The 23,315-nt window shown below is 42.6% G+C and overlaps 1 protein-coding gene across 1 annotated transcript in view; it reads left to right on the top strand.

Annotated features, from left to right (window-relative positions):
- ELL2 (elongation factor for RNA polymerase II 2) overlaps positions 1 to 23,315 on the top strand; it is a 38,218-nt gene that overhangs the window by 2,049 nt on the left and 12,854 nt on the right. The window contains exons 2-5 of the mRNA XM_075271924.1: positions 16,024 to 16,071; positions 20,821 to 20,942; positions 21,895 to 22,058; positions 22,848 to 23,107. Coding sequence (XP_075128025.1) covers positions 16,024 to 16,071; positions 20,821 to 20,942; positions 21,895 to 22,058; positions 22,848 to 23,107 — 594 coding nt within the window. The remainder of the gene's footprint in view (positions 1 to 16,023; positions 16,072 to 20,820; positions 20,943 to 21,894; positions 22,059 to 22,847; positions 23,108 to 23,315) is intronic.

Below are 23,315 nucleotides of genomic sequence, written 5' to 3'. Positions count from 1 at the left end.
GGGTTTGTGTCGTGTTACAGGGTGATGTCCCCCACGACGCTGTGTGTATTTATAGATATTACCCCAGCTATAGGAACCAGTTACTGTAATGCTGTTTAGGAATTACTATCTAAGCAGTTTTCCGTAGGTCCCGATAGACTATTCCGTGATGGCATAGAACAGAGAACTTTAGTTTTCCAATGCAATATTTTCTAAGCTATAAAATGTATATTTTTTTTCCTACTAATTTTTTTGAGAGTTAAAAGAACAAAAAAAACCCTCACTTTGGAAAGTTGATAGAGCCTATAAATGGCCGGTATGGCGAGCATGCACCACCATAGTGAGGCCCGCCTCCATTTAGGAATAATAGGTCATGGAGCATTAGTCCTGTACAACCCCCAATGGTCTGGGAACAGGGATGTTTGGCATGCTTGCTGTGCATGCCTCTACATTGTAATAGCTGTTATTGGGGTGAAAATACTTTATAGTGTCCATGTTACTTGAATGTGAATATAGGGTTCTATGTCCTATCTTATGCATCCTGTCCACATGAGCCTACATTTGGCGCCATTCCCTTGTTGAAAGCCTGAAGAGATTGCTTCTGGTAGTCTTTGGTCGTTTTACACTTTCTTTTGTGGTATGCAATAGTGTTATAGTATATAAAGGAGTATAGTAGGTTGTTTTTTTGGGGGGGAGGTTGTTTTGGCATTGGGAGCCAATTGGCTTATCTGTGCAGTGGGTTATGTATGACTTCAGTTGAAGGTGTAAGGTGGTAGTGAGCTCCAAATGTGATGTTGTTAAATGCTGATCTCAAAACATCATTGGTATCAGATTGGTGTTGGTTGAACTCCCAGCATCCTGCTGCATGCCTGCTCCAGTATAGAGAATGGAGCAGGAAGCGGACAGCTCTGCTCTGTGCAGTGATCAGATCAGGTTACTTCAGATCAGTCCCCATTCTCTTGGATGGGTGCAAAGCTGTAATGACTTGTTTCAGGCTCTACACAGCCCATCAGTCTGCTTACTGCTCTGTTCTGGATCTGCTGTTAAAACAGCTAATTGGTGGGGGTACCAAGTGTCCTACCCCCACCAATCTGATATTGATTACCTATCCTTAGAAGAGGTTATCAATCTTTTTTTTTTTTTTTTTTATCCTGGAAAAAAAAACACTTAAAACTTACTGTTGGAGTCCTCTGGACTGCAGAAATAAATTTCAGCCCCCTCCCCCCCATGCCCTCATAATTACAGATCTCCACTTCTGGGGAGCTACGGACTATGGTTTGCTATCTCTCAATAGAATCTGATACGTTTCCCCCTTCCTCTTCTTTAGTGGTGGCTCTTAGGCCCAAGGAGCCTGGGGTATATTAGCAGCTCTTCATTGAAAGCAGTTTCTTTATCTGTCATAGTACTGCAAGGGCAGAGAGGCGTTGGCTAAATAATGCCTCCCCTTGTATCTGCTGACTTTATCTACATAATGAATTTTAGCAGGATCGGCTTAGTAATTAAACGAAATATTGATTTATAACATGTAGAGGCCTCCAGAATTTCCCAGATGTTGCTAAGTGGTTCCTGCTATGAAAATGGCCCTAAAAATCTAAAACCTATTTAGCATTTTCATTTTAGCTTTCCTTTAAAAGACTTTAGTGGTGACATGTGGATGATTTCTAGTGTCTGCTACAGAAACATGTAAGACTTATCATACAAGTGGCAGGGGCATCTGAAAATTACACCCCCCCTCGACAGTGTCCTTATACCTTTCTGGGGCACATGGTTATCCTAATGGTGTCTCCGATCGCTCTGGACTTCTCTCTGCAAAGTGCATCTCTGTCCATTATGCTTAAGCGGCACCATGTAGTGCAGTGTTAACTGTATAGGTGCTGGCAGCTTCCTACAGTGATAATGGCTAATAAGGAGTTCCTGTGGATTGATCCCCTGTTGATCAAGGAGAAGGCCTCCTCCTTTGTTTACACTCCCCCCCCCCCCCCCCAGCTTAATTCTGTCCCATTTCAATGTCCCTAAATATTTTTTTTTTTCTTTGTGACCCTTCTGCCAAATGCACTAAACCCACAGCTATTACTGTATATTTTTTCAATGGCCAAAATAGGATAAAAAAATTATACAAATTGAAACTCGTGTAAAATATATATGATGTGGTCTGTTTTTTTTTTCATTTGCATGAAAATATTTAGTTGGCTGCAGTACTATATTACAGCTGTAAAGTCACCCCGACCGTGTATGTAATGTATCTGTACTTGCAACAACATAGGGATCTGTTATATGGTCATTAGACCTGTGGTTGGGATTTGCATCTGCAAAGCAGTCTGTTTAGTACAATCTGAATAAGCCCTAAGGGTATATTCACATGTTAGATTGCAGAATCTTCTCTGACTGTTCCAGTTATCTCATTCGGGCTTTTAGAAATCCATGTACATTACATGCTGCTTAAGTAACCCCATTCAGATGAATGGACCCAATAATCGATCCCCACGTTTCTGCAATAGATTGGCCATGTGTGAATATAGCTGTGTTGAGTCCTGTTGCATTGCTCTTGTTGAAGTCTTTCTGACTTTATTGATCTGATACTGCGCCGCCTCTAATTTTGGACTGAGCAGCGGTTTTAGTCCTCCATAATGCAGCACAATGTCAAACAGGCCCAAAATGGAAACGTGAGAAAGAAAAGCAGACTGCAATTCTATAATACTTTGCTTATTAGTGGACTTTCTTGTTGGGTGCAGTAAAATGTAAACCTAAAACTAGTCAGCATTTATTCTAAAGAATCAGCCATGCGCATTGTGCCTAAAGCTATATTCACACTACGGTGATTAACAGTCGCGGATATCACATGGTGGTGTTAAATTCAATGCAGGTGAATGGGGGCTATTCACATGACGGTTATTTCAATGGTACATCACATTATAGGTCATGTTGTGTTCTTTTCCGTTTTCCCTGACTCCCCCGTGTACTCTTATGGGATGGATCTGTGACATGGGGCCTCCTTGGATGGTTTTCAAGGCTGTGTGAATGTAGCCTGTCTGTTTTGTACATGTATAGCGGGTTGTGGCTGGTTATCGCTCTTTATATGTTTTGTTAGAAAACAGTCCTGTGTTTTGATGAGTTATCATTGATCGCAATGGTGTTGGTGTTTGGCTTGCCTTGTAACAAGTGCAAAGTACGCTTGTAGCAGAACATTTACGTTTATTACAGGTTACAAAGTGTTCTGTCACTTGCAGTTTTTTTTTCCCTTTAAATGTGATCACGTGACTGTCCTATGAAAGCGAAGTACGTGCTTGGGCTCCGGCCTGACAGGATTAATAAGCACTGCCGGCCTCGATTAGGGAGGCTTTAATGAATAGAAAAGAGACCTTAGAGACCTAATGCCCAAAAATCCCACACAGGAAACTGCTTACTATGCAATTCTTGTCTTCTATAAAAGGGATCTAGTGTTCCTGCGATGAGGTGTCACTCTGAAACGCCGGCAGGTTTTTATCCACTGGCGGCTTCATATATTCTACTAGGGAACTCTTGTCCTTAAAGGGAAACTGCGGCGTGGAAAACGCAGTCTAATCTGCAGAAAGCTTGTTATAGAGCAGGAGGAGCTGAGCATATCATTACAAGGTTCAATATAACTTATTTATTCCTTTTACATTCGGCTTCCTGTGTTGTCTTCCTCCTTGTGTTGTCAAGGGGGCTGGGCTATCAGTGATTGACAGCCTCACATCTGTCACTGCTTATAGAGGTAGCTGTCAATCACTGATAACTCCTCCTTCATGTCATATTCAGAAGAGATTTCAATGACTCTGACAAGTTATACTGAATATTATATAGATTTGCTCATATTCAAACTTATGGGAGAAAAATCCCAAGGAAACTTAAAATGGACTTTCTGGCCCCAAATAGCTTTTTATAACTCACTTATCCACAGGTTACCGGTATGTGGACGTGCGTTGCATGCAGCGCTGCTCCGTTGAAAGCTAGTTCACACTTGGGGCAATGAGGCGGATTTTGACCAGATTTTGCCTCAAAATCCGCCTCCATACAATGATGGTATATGGAGACCACTAGCGAAATGACCTTTCTTCAGGCAGATTCCGCCTGAGGAAAGCAATAGAAGTGAATGAGAAGTGGAAGTGGTTTTTTTTTTTTTTTTTTGCAAAAAACTCATCACGTTTTTGGCGCATTTTTTTTATGGTCCATTCATTTTAGGGGAGAGGAAAACCGCCTGGCGTTTTCTGAAGCGGTTTTTACCAAAAACTGCTCCAAAAAACGCTTCAAGGTCCAAAAACTGCTTCCTAATTAGGAAGTGTTTTTTTTTCCGGACCAAATTAAGCCACACGTAATTTACTTGTGAACTAACCCTAATGGGAGGGGTGCAGCAACCCTATACATGGTGGTGCCAGTGAACGAATTCTTCACTTCTCTTACTTGCATAGGAGCAATGCTGCCCGTCCATCAGCTTCTGGCATTCTGAGACTGCGATGTCTGGGTGTCAGACCCCAACAGATCACGCTGATTAAAGTTTAATATTAGGCCGGACAACCCCTTTTAATGCTCATTGGGGTTTCCCTCCCATAAACTGAAATGTTGCCAGACGTTTTAGTGTTCCATGCAGTCTGGTAGACGTTTCCTATAGGAACCTATAAAAGCTTAGGAGGCAATGGATGTTTAGTTTACCCATACTATGTTTGGAAGGCAAGCCATTGTGTACCTAACACAGCACATAGCGTCAAACTCCCCGCTTGGCCTAGTGACCCCTTGTGCTGTTGCTCACTTTTGTTCTTCTTGGCTCTTGTTTACACACAGTCAGCTGGGACCTGAGGAAGAATTTGTGAAGTGACTCACGTCACATAGCCGGAATGAATTCAAGCAGTTTAGAGGCTCCTCCGCGGTCTGTATTGTCCAATGTAGCCTGTGACATAGCTTAGCGTTTCCCACTCAGTCTGTGGATCAGATTACTTTCACAGAGTGGACAAACTGTTCCTGTGTCTGGCAGAAGATCCTTCACATATGTGGGTCGCTATAAGCAGGCATCGCTAGCATAATATCTGCTTTATGTTCCTTACTCATTTCTTTTGTCTTCTAAGGTCTAAGCCGTTTCCTGGAAGGCCAGCTACATTTCATTGTCTTCTTGCACATTAACTACTGCCATAGGTTACATTGCAGGGTTAAAGGGTTGCTTTTTATCCATAAATACTGCCACATCTGACCATTAGCAGGTCTGGTATTGCAGCTCATGCACATTGAAGTAAAGCTGTACAGCAATACCAGGCACAGCCCATGGACAACAAGGGCGCAGGTCCTGGAAATGTAACCCTTTCTTTTATACTGGATAGCCCATTTATGGCCAACATGTCTCAGTTTTGATTTGGATACACTTTGGTGGTTTACATTTATTATATATAGCAGAAAAACTGTACACAGAAAGATATCCATAGGGGTCTATTAGCCTGACAGATGGAAGTGTGCTTGTAGTGTCCAGTTGACCCTCATATGCAAGTATGCTGCAAAAAATGGATGGCATAGTCTAGAGAAAAAAAAGTATGTTAAATAAGCTTTCTTCAATGTGGTAGCCTATAGGTGACAGCTATGTATCTTAAAAACCATGGTGTGTGTTTGTGGGTCACATATGCTACTATTAGAATAAATAATATGACTGGAGCTTCCTTTCCCAACCATCGTTACAATGCCCATGTTTTTTTTTAAACAAGGTAATCTAAAATTTTCACGTGCCACCATACAAGCATTTACATCATGACAGCCGTGTTGTGTACTTATAGTGCAACTCAGTAAGAAAAATCCATTTTTGTAGAAGTAATTCTGCTTTTTTGGTAGGCAAATAATCTATTGCTAAGTCGCCCCTGCTTTTCTTAAATGATTAAGTCTGCGGACATGAACACAACTGGCCATTTTGGCTGACCAAAGCCCTTATTGACATGTTATAGACACTCATTGTACATACAGGATCTATCCACACGCCTGGTACTTTAATGGTCCGTGTGACCGATCTGTTGGATAGAACTTAGAGCTGTTTTCAGTGATCCCTCAATAGACTAAAATCTGAGGGACCCACGAATACAGGTTACTATCAATAGCCGAGTGCTTGGCACAGACGTGTGAATAAAGTGTATTGTGTGTAGCCAGCTGTAACACATTCATGCAGGTAACAGTATGTAATATACTGTATATACAGTATACAGATCTGCATGTGCACTAGTAGCACCCTGCTGTGTAGTCACAGGGTAACCTGTTCAGCTTACAACTACCATGTCGGTAGTCATCCTGGTTGGTGCTACCCTGTGACTAGTCACCTTGCATTGCCTATTGTGTGACTAACAGGAAGAGGCAGATGCTTGCTTGGCTTGTATAAGACATTGCTTACATTCACCAGTCAGTGTTTGCTACATCTACTCGGGGCTGTGAGCTGCAGGCATTTATTTTTTTGGGCACAGCACAGACTGCACTTTCCACTGTCCTTCTGGAACATTTTCTTTGGCATCTACTCCATAGCATGAACTAGAAATCTGAGCAGTCTGTAAAGCGCTGCAGTCGCTGATCTAAAAGCTTTATGGGTTTGTGTCCTCTGCGTGTCACTGGTGGTTGCTGTACCTGTTGTTGGATCTCGTTCTGTCCTTGTGCATATTTGTCACTTGGCTTATGTATTTACTTATCGACGTGCAGCAGACTTTACCCACCAAGGAAAGGTCATATTGAATGCATCACCCAAACATTCACCAGCGCACATACTCATTTGCATTGACTCAAGCCAATGAACTCTCCAGCTACACATCTGCCAGCGTGACGTCCCTAATGTGCCTTGTGCTCACAGTCATTTCAAGTATTTTGCTCAGCGTCTGACAGGGATTTCTCATGTTGGAGTCTTTCTCCTGGGGAGTGTGAGGGGACAGATTTTACATACATATCCTGGTCCTTCTGTGCTTGGAAGTCCAGTGGGCGGTCTTGTACAATACAAAGAACAGTCAGTATGAGTAGCACCGCCCACTGGACTCCTAAGACGAAAGTGAGCAAGGATCAAAATGGAAAATAAATTGTACTGACTTCCAGTAAGTTACAAACTCTTACGTTGTCTGGGCTCAGCCATGTTGGCAGCTACATGACTTTCTTAGGAAGACTTCAAACTGGGAAAACTCAGTCAGGGAATGGGATAAAAGAAAAAAAAATGCTTGATTACCCCCGGTCCCCCATTGTGGTGGTGGGTCGCCCATTCTGTTCCTTGGCAGCACTGTTCAGACTGGAAGTGAATTGGCTCAGGTGACTACTGTGGCGGTCGCTGGCCTCAGCACTGAAATATTGGGAATTGGTAACGTCACTGCTAATACGTGACTGGGGACTGAGGCCACAAAGAAAACTGTATATAGAAGCTGGTGAGATGGCTTTCTGACAGGAATCTCTTGTATGCCACATGCCTATGAGTTAGTCCAGTTCTATGCCAGTCATATTTCTGGGCATGGTAAAGCCTCATAGTACAGTTGCTGATGTTACATATGTGTGCTCTTCTGTCAGGATTACATGGTTTCACACCGGAAAGCTTCTGTATGAAATTGGAGGCTTTTGTCCGTACAGTAGGGGCCCCATAGAAGCCATGTGAGGCCTAGGATTGGGCATGAGGTCAGCAGGGTGAAGGTTACACATGGGTTGTGGGTTTATTGCAAGGCTTTAGTCTAGTTATTACGTGCACAGCTCACATTTCATGTGACCTGTCATTTTCGGATCACTTAATTATACAGGGCTCAGGGTTTGCACTGAATAAACCTGCTATCTAGTTGTACGGTATGGTGGTCAGCGATGGAAGAAAGTCCCTATGTCCTGTATTGCACTGCTATAGTCAAACTTCTTGTCACCTGCTTCCACAAGTCCTTCCAAGTCTTACGTGCTATTACTAAAGGTTTACTTTGAAGTGCCTCGTGTACGGGTGATGCTGGTGCAAGCCATGAAAAACCAGTTTTACAAGACTGCGAGCAGCTGAGGTTTTTTTTAAAAAAAAAATTTAACCACATTGCAGCTGCAAGTCAATATATGGCCTTACCTAAGGGGATGTTCTAAGACTGACCCTGTCATCTGTATGGGTCTGACAGAAATTTATGTGGTTGCCACCCAAACTATCGTGTACAGATGAAAGGAAATGCTTTTCAGTCACAGAAATCACTGCATTAAATCTGGTGCATGTTAATATACCCTTTAGGCTTAAGACGCAAATGGAGTTTTTGGTTGTGGTTTTTTTTTTGTCTGATTTTGCTGTAGTGTTTTGTTTTGTTTTTTGTTTTGTTGGTTTTTTGGGGGGGGGGGTTTTGAGCCAAAACCAGGAGTGGATCTAGCAGGAAGGAGAAGTCATTCCTTTACATTTCCCATTCTTTGTTTTCCAGGGCTTATTAAAGAGAACCTTTCATGTCCTCTGACACTTGCGGAGTTATATACTGCTAGAAAGCCGACAGTACGCCGAATTCTCCCTGGTTATAGAGTTCACTGGTGCAGTTCGTTTCGGTACCGATATCCCTGAGTTGTCATACAGCATGGCAGACTTTGCCCATGCAAAATAAAAAAAACCTGATTCACAGCAAAGAGGCTGCATACGGACACTGCGATTTGCTTTTAAAAAAAGAAAAAAAAAACTTGAAATGGTTTTTAATGGGTTTTTAAACCGCTTCAAAATCCGCCCCTTTACAATGGTGGTCTATGCAGACCACCGGGCTTTTTTTTTCCACTAGCGGCAGGCTGCCGCTGGCGGAGAAAAGAAACGACATGCCCTTTCTTCAAGCGGAAGCCGCGCGGGCTCAGCTGCGTGGCTTCCGCCCCCGGCAGCTCCCTCCTGTGTCGGCTCATTCATTTGAGCCGACAGTGGAGGGGAAAGCCGCGACCGCGATGGTCGCGGCAGGCGGGTTTTGACGAGAGAGACGTGGCTCGCCGCGTCTCTAGGTGTCAAATCCCGCGCGGGCAGTTCACGTGTGAACTGACCCTGACGCCTTATGGTTGATCTCCCCTGAAAAAAAGGTCAGGCATAGTGAAATAGTGGAGCCCAATGATATGTATAGAAGCCTTAGGGTGCATTCACACTGAGTAAACGCACATGTATTTTTGCAAAATACACGTGTAAAAATAAGACTCCCATTGACTTCAATGACATTTTACAGGCGTATTTTTACACGTGTATCTTGCAAAAATACACGCGCGTTTACTCAGTGTGAATGCACCAAGTAGATACTGCAGAATGAATCCTGTTTTACTTTCCAGCCTCTCCAGAACCTCTTCTGTCCCTATACCCTAAACTGCAAGCAATGGATGGCTGGCAGAGCTGTCTGAGCTTCTGGTCACTTCTATCAGGGCTACTACTGACCCGGCCACTAGAAAACTGCACCGTGCATAGTGCACTTGTGTTCATTTTCTATGTAAATGTATTCTTTATTTTTGCAAGCTTTAACAAAAATCTCTGTTTGGACACAAGGCTTATACTTGGTGTGAACAGAGCCTAAAGCGGTTTGCTATTAGGTTACAATGACCATCTCCATTAGATTTGGTGAAGCACACAGCCAGACGCCAGGCCTCATTTACTAGCAGGGAATGTGCCGTCACCTCTGGGGAATGAGGCTGCGCAGCCAGTAACTTGTCCCTGACTCTTTCCTCTCCACAGCCAGTTCTTCTAAAGTGGGCAGCGACTTTCTTGTAAGTGATAAACATGGGCTTAGACTGTACAGCCGGCGTTTTTCTCTTCTCGTCAGGGATCTTGCGTCACCGCCTCTCAGCAATGCTGCTTTTGTTTGTGCCCTCCAACCCCCACCGCCCTGTGATGGATGTATGCAGGAAATCCAGCTGGTCTTTACTCCACTGTGTCTCTATAAATATTAAGCAATGCTAAATGTCACTAGTTTGATAGATTAACCCCAGCCATCATATGCATGTGTTTTCTGCCACCGTGAATTACTCTTGCATAGCCATGTATGAGGACTGCCCAAGTTTCCATTATAGGACATATTGTGAGCAAATAACAGGAAAGCTATACGCCATGAAACATCGCTTCAGGAATAGATTACAAGTGGATTTCTATGATATAAGGTGGGCTGCAGAGGTAAGGCTTTGTTCACACCTGCGCTACTAGTTCTGTTAAGTAGCACAACAAAATACAGAAGTGAACAGAGCCTAATAACACGCTAAAGATTTGCCTGAATTGACAGGAAAGGAAACCTTCATATGTGGGTTTTTTGTTTTTTTTTATATCCGCAGTTTATTTTTGTACTCGTTGGAAAATCCCCTTTAGATTACTAGACATTTAGGCTAAAATGGCAGATTGTATGTTTGATGCAGTTATAGGAAAACACAAGAGTTTTCAGACTTTCCTTCATATTTTGGGTTAATTCCGCTTTACTGTAACATGCAGTAGAGACTTGGGAGTTTTCACTTCATGGGTTTTTTGATTTGTCATTCGTAGCCATAAAAATCTAACAATAGCTTGGATGTGGAAGGCTCACTATGCCTCTAATCTACCTATTGGTGGTTAGATGTTGTATAGGAGTTTTTCACAGCTTGTAATATGTTATATATAGTGTGTGTGTGTATATATATTAGGGTATAGCTTTTGCGCTTGTTGTTTTTATGCAGTGTGACTTATGTAGCAAATTATGTAAATTTGCTGCAGAATTCAGGTTAATACTTTAATATTCACCCAATTACAATAAAGCTAGACGCCCGCGTGCTCTTCACCATATTGTGGACTTTGTGGCTGTAAACCAAGGACAGACAAAGTAAACTTGACAAAAAGGTTGCACCACCCCAAAAATGAGATCTGCTTGGTTTCTTGCCTGTGGCCACATGCCCATTATTTGGGCAGTATTTTCTGTCCCTATTTGTAAGCAAAAGGAGAAGTGGAAACTATACAGAGAAAGTATAGTGGTGAGACTTGAATTGCTTCTGTGTTTTGCACTTGCTGATATCTTGCAAAATACTGACCGAATACAACCACTTGAAAGTGGCCTTAATATGGAAAAAGTAGTCATTAAAGTGCCACATATACTAGTGGACATTAGACATGAGCGGATAGTATTCCATCCAATCATTGTATCAGTTGAATTCAATTCAAAAACCTCCTCGTCCTGCTACTTCCTGAACTTAGAGGATCCAATGTGTCGAACTTTGGTTTTCATGGAAACCGGAACAACTTTCCCGTTTTTTCCCATAGTGGACATGTAGTTTTAGATGGCGCCAAATGCCACATTTACTGGTGGACATGTAGTTTAGATGACTGAGCGCCACACATAATATTGGACATATAGATTTAATGGCTCCAGATATAACTCACACTGCTGCAGTGTGAGATCTGATCACAGAAGACTCCAAAATGAAGTTATTGAAAAAACATTTATTTAAGGACTTCTCATTGATGTTTTTTCTTCTGTGATATTACACTGCAGCAGTTTGGGTTTACTCTGCTACATCTGTATATCAGGCCTTGTGCACATACTGGTTCATGTTGGGCTCTGTTCAGATCAGTGTGTTTGATGGACTCCATTCACTATATTGGGTTTGTCTTTGTTTCTATCATTTTACTGGACAATAGTACAGAATCTTGTGCGGTTGGCATTTTTGCTGAGCCATTACTGTAGGTGTTTCCAGTGTTGCATGCTATGTTATGACGTGTTGATTCTAGGGCAGCGGGCAGTGGCCCATGAAGTGTCTATGGGGCTGTAATATGGGCTTCATGTTAGTAGGTTGGGTCTTCGGTCGTTGTTCCAGTCTATACTGCTGCAGACATGGGATAGATTAGAAAACAGCTTTTCTCTATTCCATTTGGAAGCATATTGATGGTTTGTGAATATTGCCCCGTAGTGTAGAAAAGGTCATGCTGGAGATCAGGTTACAGCAGGCAGATTGGATTTTCCACCGTGTGTGAAGTCCGCAGTTCTCCAGTACATGTATGGGATAATGTGAGCTCTGCACATACTGAATTATATCAGGTGGAGTCTTGTCTAGCTGTACATCCTAGTCTGGCAGGTTTGTACTATTGGATAGTCACATGTCTCATGTCACATGCAGGACGTGAGGATGTCTCCCGTAATGGCTTCGTCACAGGCACAAATGAGTGTCAAGATTATCACAAGCATGTGAGCTCTGAAAAGTACGCCCAATAGAAATGGGAAATGTACGGATTTTCAATTCCTTTTGTAGCCACTCCTGTGTTTGGATCAAATGCAGCAAAAGCTGCTTTTCCGTAACGTGAGGCAACAATTTGGATGGTGGAGCAGTTAAGATGGTCTTGGGAAAGAGTCCCAATACAGGCGCATTTCTATACAAGCATCATGGCTGCACCATTAAACACCAGAGGGATCTATGGTGCTAGAATACGCTTCTACACTTGGGCCAGTTCTAAGAATATTTTTGTCCAATTTCTAGCCCGTGTAAAAGGCCCTCAGTGTATATCACAGCACAGTTAAAACCTCCCAAACTGCTTTGGAAACTGCATGTAGCTTGAAGGTTTTTGGTGTGATTTCACAACTTTGCATATTTAACATGTTTCACCCATAGTATTCACAAATAACGCCAAAAAATACAGGACTTTCCAATATAGTTAATATAGTTGTTAGAGACGAATGGAAGCACCTGGCACGTACACTTTGCCGGCGGCCGGTCACCGTGCCGGGTGCTTCCATTCATTTCTATGGGAGTGTGCTGTTCGGATCAGCTGATCCGAACAGTGTTTGCTCATCTCTAATAGTTGTAACTGTGAACTCATCCTCTGGCCATGTTGGCTGCAGTTAAAACAAGGTCTGTTGCGTTGGGGTCCGTTTTGGGTTGAGTTAAAAAAATGAAGGCGGAGTAGGATTCTTCCTTTTTCCCTTCAGTGGCACCATCTTCTCGGAGTACTATATACATGCTGTTCCTTAATACTATGAAACTCGTGCCCATGCGCCCAATTGGTCCATCCAAGAACAGCAACCCCTAAAGGACATCTTGTATGGAGTAATCTGATAATCTGATGACCCGATTGTTAACTGGTGGAACTGCCCCAGGGGTTTTAACTCTACATTATCCAGTTATTGTGTCCCAAAGGGGCACTATACAGACTCAGAAAATGTCATACAGTCTATGATAAGTTATAACAGCTTCCATTGAGCCTAAATTACAGTTTACCACAAGTGCAATGTCTGTAATGTGTCAGACTGGAGCATAGAAAAGCTTGATTCCTTCATGAGGCATATTCATTTTATTTATTTTTTCTTTTAAGGACCTTTATTATCACATCATTTCAGCCCTTGGTCGATCTATAGCCTCTGTATTTACAGACGTAGTCATGATATCTTGTAGGCTTTTCCAGTTTAGTGGCACGTCTAGTCTGCTGTGCTATTTCTTGTTTCTAGTGGTTTGATGGTGCTGGTTTGGGGAGAAGCGCTTTGCTTTTTTCTGTACATATTTCTAATGGGATTAACTCTTTGTAGAGAAGTCTTTTCTCTGCTTTGCTGAACAGACCTGTTTGGTTTGGCTGCTGACCTGCTGTTAAGGAGATAATCCTATTTTATCAGAAGATCTAGTTTACCCGCTGAATCTGCTGGTTGGAACAACTGCACCTTCCTGCAAGTTTGCCGCTGCTCTGTCTGCCAAGGCTTTGAAGGAGCCTGATATCCGGTCAGAAGTATCAAGTCGTGCATAGACGAAAGGTTTTGGCAGCGAATGCAGAGTGCTTTTGTTCCAGAAAGAAGGAAGACCAAATCCTTGTAATTGTTCAGCGATCTGTATTTATGGCCTCAAATAGAAAACGACAGCTTGCACAAGCTTTGTAGAGCATTATAAGGTTAGGAGCGGTGTTGTCTTACAGTGTATGCGGTATATGCAGATAATGGGATAATCTTGCTATGAGGCAGCTGAAATTGGAAAATATGGTTTGGGACACTTGGGAGAATATCCTTACACCTGCGCAACGTATCAAAGGATAGTGGAGCTTCTTATGTGCTTGACTGGGCTGGAAACCTGTTTGTCTCCGTACCATACAATAAGTGAACAGACAGCGTGATAACTTGTGTTGCTTCCTAGTGGCTGTGTTCTCCACACGTGCAGAGCCTGTAAAAGCTTATATATTGTACTACTGTATGGCCTCAGTTGGGTGGCATATATTCAGAGATTCTCTCCTAGAAGCAATGCTTTCTATACATATGGAACCCGATACAGCAGGTTATGCTTACTTTTGACGGGAAAATCCAGAACTCTGAGTCTTATGAAGGTACAATACAGACCTTATGGTAATCTATGGCTGTCCTACAATACTACTGTGTGCATAAACTCAGTGTATAGTCCTTCCAGGAGTGACCCAAGGTGTGGTAGTACTGGTGGCTGCACATAGTCAGTGTCATGGCTGCTTCTGCTGACTGGTGGCGCTGGAAGTCTCCACAGGAGCGAGGAGTTCCAGCAAAGTTGCCCAACATCTGCAGCCCCTGTTAAATGATATAAATGATAGTCAAGGGAGTTTTATTTTTACTTGCATGCCCTAGAGGGTTTTTTTCAAGCTGAACCTGAGTTCTGACCTGGACTGGCCCTGGGTCATGTGGTTGAGACCAGCCCCTGGGTCACGCCACCTTCTCTGGTCACCTGTGCTGTGGGGCCCGGCCGGTGACCCTGAGAACAGGGTTTATTCTCCTATTAATGATACAGCAGACATCCATTTGCCAGTTCTGGGATCAGTTTGGACCACCTCCGCACCCTCTGCTAATCCTGATGTTAACCCCTCTTGATAGGTTAGTGCAGGGGTAGGGAACGTACGGCTCTCCAGCTGTTGCAAAACTACAACTCCCAGCATGCATACTGGCTCTGCTGTTCTGGGAACTCCCATGGAAGTGAATGGAGCATGATGGGAGTTGTAGTTTCACAGCAGATGGAGAGCCAAAGGTTCCCTAGCCCTGGGTTAATGAATAACTTCCAAACGTGAGACACCCCCATTAAGAGATTTACCATTATTTCTACGTATTCCCTATCCTGTGGAGTGTGTGATCAGTGAGGGTCCGACTACTGGAACCTGCTGTGAGAACAAGGATTTACAAATGTTATTCATATAGACCTTTATGGCACATCCTGTCCATATGTAAGGTGGGAATAACCCTTCAAGCATGTACAGTACATGCCATTTTCTGTAGGGTGTGTTCTTCTAAGACTTGCTCTTGCATGTTCATAAACTGAATAAACTATGTATAAGCTTGGATAGGACTTGGGTGAGTGTTCTTGCAGTCAGATTTTCTCATAGACTTTCACAGGATTCGAGGATGAACCTAATTAGATCTGTAATGAGTCTCCCGCTGGTCAATGCTTGTTCTGCATCTGTGTATCATGAGGTGTGAATGACGTGTATTGCTTACCCATCCATTAGACATTCCTCTATGTGCTGATCATCGGGAGGCAGACCGCACTTCTTGTCATTTCATTTATCTGAATTCTTTCCACTGGGAACCTTTTCTACGACCTTGTTGAGCTGCCTAATTCTTGGACAAATGGAGACCCTCTAGATAGTATGCATATGGGAATAAAATGGGAAAGGGCCCTACATGTATTGTATTAGGTCATACACAGGGACAAGAGAATGGGTCTTCAGTTCACGTAACTTTTGACAGGTCATAGACATGTTACAGGTGTTGGTCAGTATTTCAGGTGCTCGGCCCCTTCCCCTGACCCTCTCCCTTCCTCAGTCACTAAAAGGGTTAGAATTGCGAGGCAGCTGTTTAACCCTCCATCACCTTGTAAGAGGCTCCTGGGCAGGAAATTAAATCCTATCCCATTCATGTGAACAGTGCCAAACAGCAATACTCTGCACAGTGGGCGACCTGGGTGCAACTATGCCAGGATGTAAATTAAGTGGTATGCTGTACTGCAATAGGGGTCACCAGAGGTCAAATCCCCACCTATAGTGTAGCCATACATATCCTAATATTTTCTAAAACTGCTTATTTCACTTCCTCCCCCCCCCCCGTGTTAAGTGGCGAAAGGGAAGAGTAAATGGGGCAATTTTTGACTAGTGTTGCTCATCTAAACTAAATATATTCTAATGGTTTTTTGTTTGTTTTTTAGAATTCTTTAGCTGCACGACCATCCATTCAATTTCAGGGACTCCAAGGCGTAAGTATATTAATTTCTTGGTGCTCTGTGGCTGTAATGTGTTTTATGTTTGGTAGCTGATGGTAAAGTGGTTTATAAGCATTTACTGCTTTCCGGCTAGTTTCACACAACTGAATTTGCAGCTAATTTTGAGGCACGTTCATGTCTGCTCCATATTCTGGCTTGAATCAGATGTTTTGTGCCCTATACTCACAGATCTCAAGGCAGTCATCTGCAGAACCTGCAAACCTCCATTGTATCTGGGGCTAACCAGTAGGGAAGGCCCAAAACAGGGCTGGAATTTGATTCCATTGTGTGAACCTAGCCTTACAATTCTTTAAATGCAAGTTGACATGTCCTGATTTTTGTGGTCACACATGATCTAGGTTTCCCTTTTGGCTTTTTTTTTTTACATTGATCAAAGTTCCATCACACTGACTTGTCTGTGTTCACAATATGTGGTCATGTTTGGTTACATTGTCACTACAATGGTGCAATATTTCTGTCCCCTATAACTTTGGAGGCTACCAAGATTTTTAGCATGACAAATCTTGGGCTTGCATAATCGCTCTTATTAATGTGAATCTAAAGTTTTATGCCAGCTGTGATATTGCATCGTGTTATATATAGAAGCATGTGCAGCAGCGCACTGTAGAATAAATGTGCATTTATTCCCTCATTGGTATTGTAGGAAAAAATAACCAGGTTGAGACCTCTGCTAATCTTGAAGGGGATGTCCAGTTTAGGAAAACCTTTATATACATTCTATTAGGGAGTTTTGTGGTAAGATGTGGGATGTCATCTCTTAAATATGGTGGAAAATGTCAATCAATGGCGTGTCCTACCCAGCATTGCACACACAAGCTTAAAGCTTATAATAGGTGCTGGGGGTGTATTTCAGTCATTGATGTGGTGCTTTTAAAACCACACTGGAAAAAGTTCATGGTTTTGCTTTATTTGTGATTTTACTATTTTTTTCACTAGATAATCGCATTAAGTTTTCTGTTGCAGCTTCATTCATACATCCGTATAGGAAAGCCCTCAGCTAGTAGTAGTAGTAGTAGTTAGTAGTATTAACCACAGAGAACAGCTGATTTCTGGGAGTCCTTGCAGGGAAATACATGGTGGTCATTCTGTCAGAGGGTCCTTGCAATAAAGCAGTTTCCAAAATGGAGAACCCTTTTAAGACTGAGGCCACACTGGGTGGATACGTTGTAGAGTTCCCTTCTGGGAAATTGTTCCACTGAGAGCCGCTGCCTTGAAAACCTAGTACAGTGTTTGTTGCTGCGGCATGGTCAGGAATAGCTACGGGTCTCTCAGCTTTCAACCTTTGCATTGCATATACCTTTGGACTTCAACATCTGCCCCCACCGCCATCCCATACACTTTAGATTTTTAAGCCAGTCAGTAACTTTCTTTTCCTCTTCCCTACACCCACCAGTCCTGGGATTGGGGTGATTTGGGAGTTCAGAGTTAGAGAGAGGTCTAGGCCCCAGAGGTGAGATCGCATGTAAAACATGTATGATATATATTAAGGTGTCTTGGTTCAACACCTTCTACGTTGGTAAAGTTTCTCCTTCTCTATTATGGTATTCTGTAGCCACTCACTGCACCATTGTTGGTCAAAGTTTGAGCAAACCCAACACAGACACTCTTTGCAGCTGAGAATTGCTGTACGGACAGTACCTGACCTGTGCTGTACGACACCCGCTGCCCCCTCCTTCCCTCCATCTGCTGTAAAAGTGCACGTACCATGAAATAGCTGTGATCTCAGCCTCTACCAAATAGGAAAAGTAAACAGTTCCTCCTGGGTAAAGCCCTATCTCTAGTAAACATTGGCCACTTGTGCCCCCAGCTATTACCCGGAAGACCTTGACTTGTCTGAAGTGGCACAGCTGGCTGAATTGCGAGAACGTACTGTGCAGCTTTAGCTGTAAAAAACCCATTATCATGTCACACGTTACCTTGGCCACATAACCACACTGTTTCCTGTATGCAATACTGATCTGTGCGGATAATTAAAGATTTTTTTTTCCTCTGACGTCGTCCTGTTCTTGGAAAGGCTTGGTGTGGTTGTCAGCCTGATAACCGTATGCAAGTGCGTTTTGCATGATTACTTTGGAAGCCAGCCACAGCAGGTTTTGCCTGTCCCCAGTGTAGTCAAGTGTGGCTTTTTCTTCTAATAGAAGATTGCCTCTTGTGCGCTTTCTAGATTTTTTTTCTTTCTTTCTAGACAGAGCAGCTGTTTGTGGGTGGGAATGGCTTCCTTTCCATTCTCCTCTGCAGAAGGGTTGAAGTTTTTAGGGGGTGGAGATTAATTGGGAATGTTACTGCAGGCGGTTCCCAGCAGGAGGGCAAATCGCTCGTTCTCATTAAATCTTATTAGCAGAAGTAATTAGAGCAAATAATTTCACTGATTTATATAAATGTGGGCACCGAATCGTTGTTTTAGCCCATTGTCAATTTATGCAAAAACTTCCAGTAGAAATAACATGTGGAACTCAACATGGCTTTAAGAAATAGTTTTCTAAGAAATAAAGGATTTATGAAAGACATGAAACCCTTAAAGGAGTTTTCCAGCCCCAAACTGAATTTTTATACTGATGACCAATCTACTGATGGCAGAATGTGCAGGCACTGAGAAGGCACTGAATGGTCACCAGCATAGTGGTGCTACTGGGGAGCGGCAGTACCTCTCCTATTATTTGGCTAGCTTCTAGAGGTTGTGTTGGAATTAGTGTGAAAAACTCCACAGGCGTGTAATTTTTATTTTTTAAACCAGGTTGTGCTATATGGGAGATTTGTAGGCATGCTCTGAGCAGGAAGGGGGCACAGATAGGCTGTGCTATCTATTGTCAGTAGTTTGTGATGATGGGTCACACTGGGTGTTCTCTATCAATGCGTCTGTTCTGTCTGTGATGTAAATGCAGTGTCTGCTGTAATGAATGCACCAACAGAATTGGTTAGTGTGATATTGGGTTTAGTGCCCAGAGGGACTATTGCACAGTCTAGTACTTCTTTAAAAATATAGATGGTGACCTAAGAAATTGGAAACATAAATTTTTAAAATGTTTAACATAAAAATAGTTTTATAAATAGTCCCGGTTGGTGACACCTTCCCTTTAAGCGGTCTCCTGAACCTTTCCAGCTGCTTTAGCCAAGTTAATCTTTGCCTAGGCAGTATTGACGAATGCTGGAGCTGAAGTAAGAACGTCAACTGATCATTTACCTCAGGAATTGCTTCACTTGCTGCCAGCCCTTGTTTGGTTTTGATATTTGCAGATCCTGAGGCGGTTTCACACTTGCTATTCTTTTCGGCAGAGTCTCACATGGATGCCAGGGGGCATCACTCTGCAGGTTTATCTATGAAGGACACTTGACTGTATGGAGCCCGAGGGGCTTCTCTTCAGTGTGTGCCATGTTACATAACAGAGGTTATACAGAGCTGTGATACAGTAGTGTACATGATCCTTTATAAGGTTCCTACCTGAGGTAGACTAAAGTCTGTGGGCAGCGTCACAAGTTAATGGTTATGGCTGTTGTGCAATAAGTTGTTTGCAGGCTGAAATGCTGATAACTTGTACATCCCAACCTGTGAGAAGCTGGAGACTTGCTAGATCTGCTAAGCATATAGTCAGCCCTCAGTTATGGGGTTTATACACCTATATACCACTTCTTACCACAAAAAATAAACTTTTGAAAATCAAATTTTTAGACCTTTCAGTAATGACACCTAAGTGGCCAAAGAGGTTTTCATCTCAGATACTTAACCCTATATGCAGAGTAGGAGATAAGCTGCCGATTAATGAGGACTGACTGCTGCCCCCACCAATTGCCAGAACGGATGCGAATGGGACGATGGTCAGACGGGGATCACCAGAAGTAGCCAATGTTCTACTATCGGACAGTTCCCTTCATGTGATTGGAGTGAGGGTTTATGTCCAACCAGCGCTCTATTCAGAAGACCAGGCATAACACTAGTTTGACATTTGGTCAAGGAACCATTGGTTTCACCCCCTACTGATCTGCAACTTAGGCCCTATATAAGATGCTGAGATGGGGAACACTCCTCCTTGTTAAAGTAATTAGTCAGTATATTTGTAGTGCCCTCCCCCAGCAGATAACACTAAGTAGTTGTGATACCCCCTGTGAATGGCCCTTAATGGTATAGATCAGGTGACAGAAGTAAATTGTCATGTTAGCTGACATCTATTATGCAGCGTAAAAGATGTGTGATCGCTGGCAAAATCGCCTCGCATGAACAGGAGGTGTTCTGTTGACAATGGAAATGACCAAGCACACAAACTATTCATTGTGAATGATCGTTGCGACTGTTCCTGTAAGGCCTATAAACAGGGCAATGACCAGTAAGGAATTGCTAAGTGACTGATCAATACCTAGGAAATATCCTTCATTAACTCTAGTGCCATATGGAAATGTCTGCTGGGTGGCCCTTCCTCTTAATGTCTCTTAATTATTTGAATTCCTATGAAAGTAATGTAACAAATTATACAATATTGTACAATAAAATATCATCATTTTTATTCTGAAGTTAGTTGGTAAATTTTTGCCTGTGATTATCTAGAACTCCAGCCCCTCAGCCCTGCTTGAGTAGATGGGAAGGGTTAGTTTTGGACAGTCTCAAAGCAAGGAACACCCAGCAGACAGTTTTGCTATTGTGATGCTGTATTTGTCTGTGTATTGCCGCTGGTGGAACAGGCTCTATTATTTTATTGCTCAATCCTAACACTTATTTTCTTCTCTTTTTAGTGTATAAAAATTCCAAAATCGGACTGCCTCAATGAAATGCACAATTTCAATTTCTATCTATCAAATGTAGGAAAAGATAACCCCCAAGGCAGCTTTGATTGTATTCAGCAAACGACGTCTAGGTAAGCATGGACTGCGTGTCCCTTCACAAAAGACTTTTCATGCATGTTCTGAAATTGTAGTGGTATTTGCGTCACTATTTGCGGTATGTTATGCACAGTGGCCAGGCCATACATAAAGCAGTGCTCTATAATAGGTGCATACCCAAAAGACCTAGTACCATCCTCTGTCTAGCTTCTTTCTTCAGTCCATACTCACTTGTACAAAATGACCACCTGATTCTCCCTCTGACCCTACCGAGGCTGTGTAGGGTAGTCTGAGATGTGGGTAACCATTTTACAATAATGAATAGGGGACTGGGAATTTTAACTGTTATGCAATTGTGACCGGAGGATCTGCTTTTGAAAAGGGTTGTCTCATAAATAAAACTCCTGCTCATGTACCCGATGACAGGGGCCCGGTGTTAGGACTCCAAATTTTGAACCAGTGCAGAGTCCCTTTTACGGATTTGAGCCTGCCTTGTATTACGTGGATGGCTATTCAGCTGAATGGCTGACTTGTAATACTTGATGTCTTCTTGTTGCCCATGGCGCCAACCTAAACAACAATCAACTTGCTTTTCTTGTAATGTTTTCACATATGGTTGGTTGTTCCCATGGGCCCACATTGTATGGGCAGTGACTCATACAGCAATAATTCTCTTAAAATCGAATGGTTATACTACATGGATGAAATGTGTTCTTGCTCCTTTCTATTCCTTTGCTACTTTTTGCTTTCGCAAGCACAATTGCTGCTGAAAAGGATATTGATCACTGGGGGTTTTAGTAGTGTTAGCTCTGCTGTGTAGTAGGCTGTAGAGTAGTATAAGAATGCTAATAGATTATGTAGCCCATCACTCGGTCTGGTCATCTCCAAGACCTCTTTGTAGGTCTGTAGCTTCCTGTAATGCAAGTAAATATTCATTGTCCAAAGCATCTTATCCTGATTATTATTTTTTTTTCCCCTCTTTTAAAGTGCTGGTGTTTCGAAACTCAATTGCCTGGGATACATTCAAGACAAAATAACAGTATGTGCCACTAATGACTCCTACCAGCTCACACGTGATCGCATGACCCAGGCAGAAGAAGAGACTCGAAGCCGTAGTACAAAGGTTATAAAACCTGGCGGCCCGTTTGTAGGTATGCATCAGTTCCAGGTTTCTGGTCTCGCAGCAGAATTTCTAATGGGTGCTCAAAAAATCTAAAGTTAAAGGAGTTGTCCTAAAGGAGAAATGTCTTGGAAAAGGGGCCAAATAGCTTAAAAATACAAATTAAGCACTATCTCCTTTAACAATCCCCCTGCCACTCATGTTCTGATGCTTCCCAAATCTCCACTGCTCTGTTTCCTGTCCCTTCATGGCAAGCAGGGAATGACTGCTCAGCAAGTCACGGCTTAGCTTGTTTTTTTCTTTCCCCAATGTGAGACACCTGGTTTGGGCAGTGTGTGTGGTTTTTTTTTTTGTTAGGTTCACACTAGTGTTCAGGTTTCTGTCCTCTGGGTTCGTAACGGAAACCCTATCCACTTAAAAAGAATGCAATAGGGGTCTGTCCGATTTCGGTATAAAATCTGCAGAGAGAAGTCCTGCTTGCAGGAATTTTTTTCTCTGCCAATTTTACGCAAAATGGGGCACAGACTGTTGGAACAGTAGTGTGAACCTAGGGTTACTCAGCCACTCAGAAAATTTTCATCTGATATTGGAAAGATGCCCATGACGCATAGTAACCTTAATTCTCCTCACGTGCCCTTTCTCCAAACAAGCACCAGCTAATGTTAACATCCATAAAAACCTTTTCAAGCTTCTGACAAACTTAATTGTTCTGGTGTTGCAAGACCCTCCAGGCAGTGCACATTAAGTGAGCATAGTAGTTATTAGACATTAGTGGGTTTTTTTTTATAACTTGTGTTTTTTTTCTCCTAATCTCTTGTAGGGAAGAGGGTTCAAATTCGGAAACCAGCTAGCAGTATTTTAGATACAGCACCAGAAAGAAAAAGATCTACTCCTATCAATCCTGCTAATACCATCCGAAAATCTAATGTATCCAATAATATTGCACAGAAGCCGTATAGGGAGAGGGTGATTCATCTGCTGGCACTGAAGCCATATAAAAAACCAGAGATACTTGCCCGTTTACATAAAGATGGTGTTAATCAAAAAGACAAGAACTCTCTGGGTGTTATCCTGCCACAGGTGAGATGGTGCAACACATGCTTTTTGTGCAAGGTCAAGAATTTTTTTTTGGGGGGGGGGGTTGTTTCGACTTTACATTTTAATCTCTTTTGTTATTGATTCTGTTCATGTTTTTATGGTCATGATGCGTGTGCATGATACTTTTTATGAGTCTACCCTCTTTGGGCTGAGAAATCCTGCAGATAAGACTGATGGCATGACTATCTGC

The sequence above is a fragment of the Leptodactylus fuscus genome, chromosome 1 (genome assembly GCF_031893055.1).
Source record: "Leptodactylus fuscus isolate aLepFus1 chromosome 1, aLepFus1.hap2, whole genome shotgun sequence".
In the NCBI taxonomy this organism is placed as follows: domain Eukaryota; kingdom Metazoa; phylum Chordata; class Amphibia; order Anura; family Leptodactylidae; genus Leptodactylus; species Leptodactylus fuscus.
This window is presented reverse-complemented; position numbering and strand designations above follow the sequence as displayed.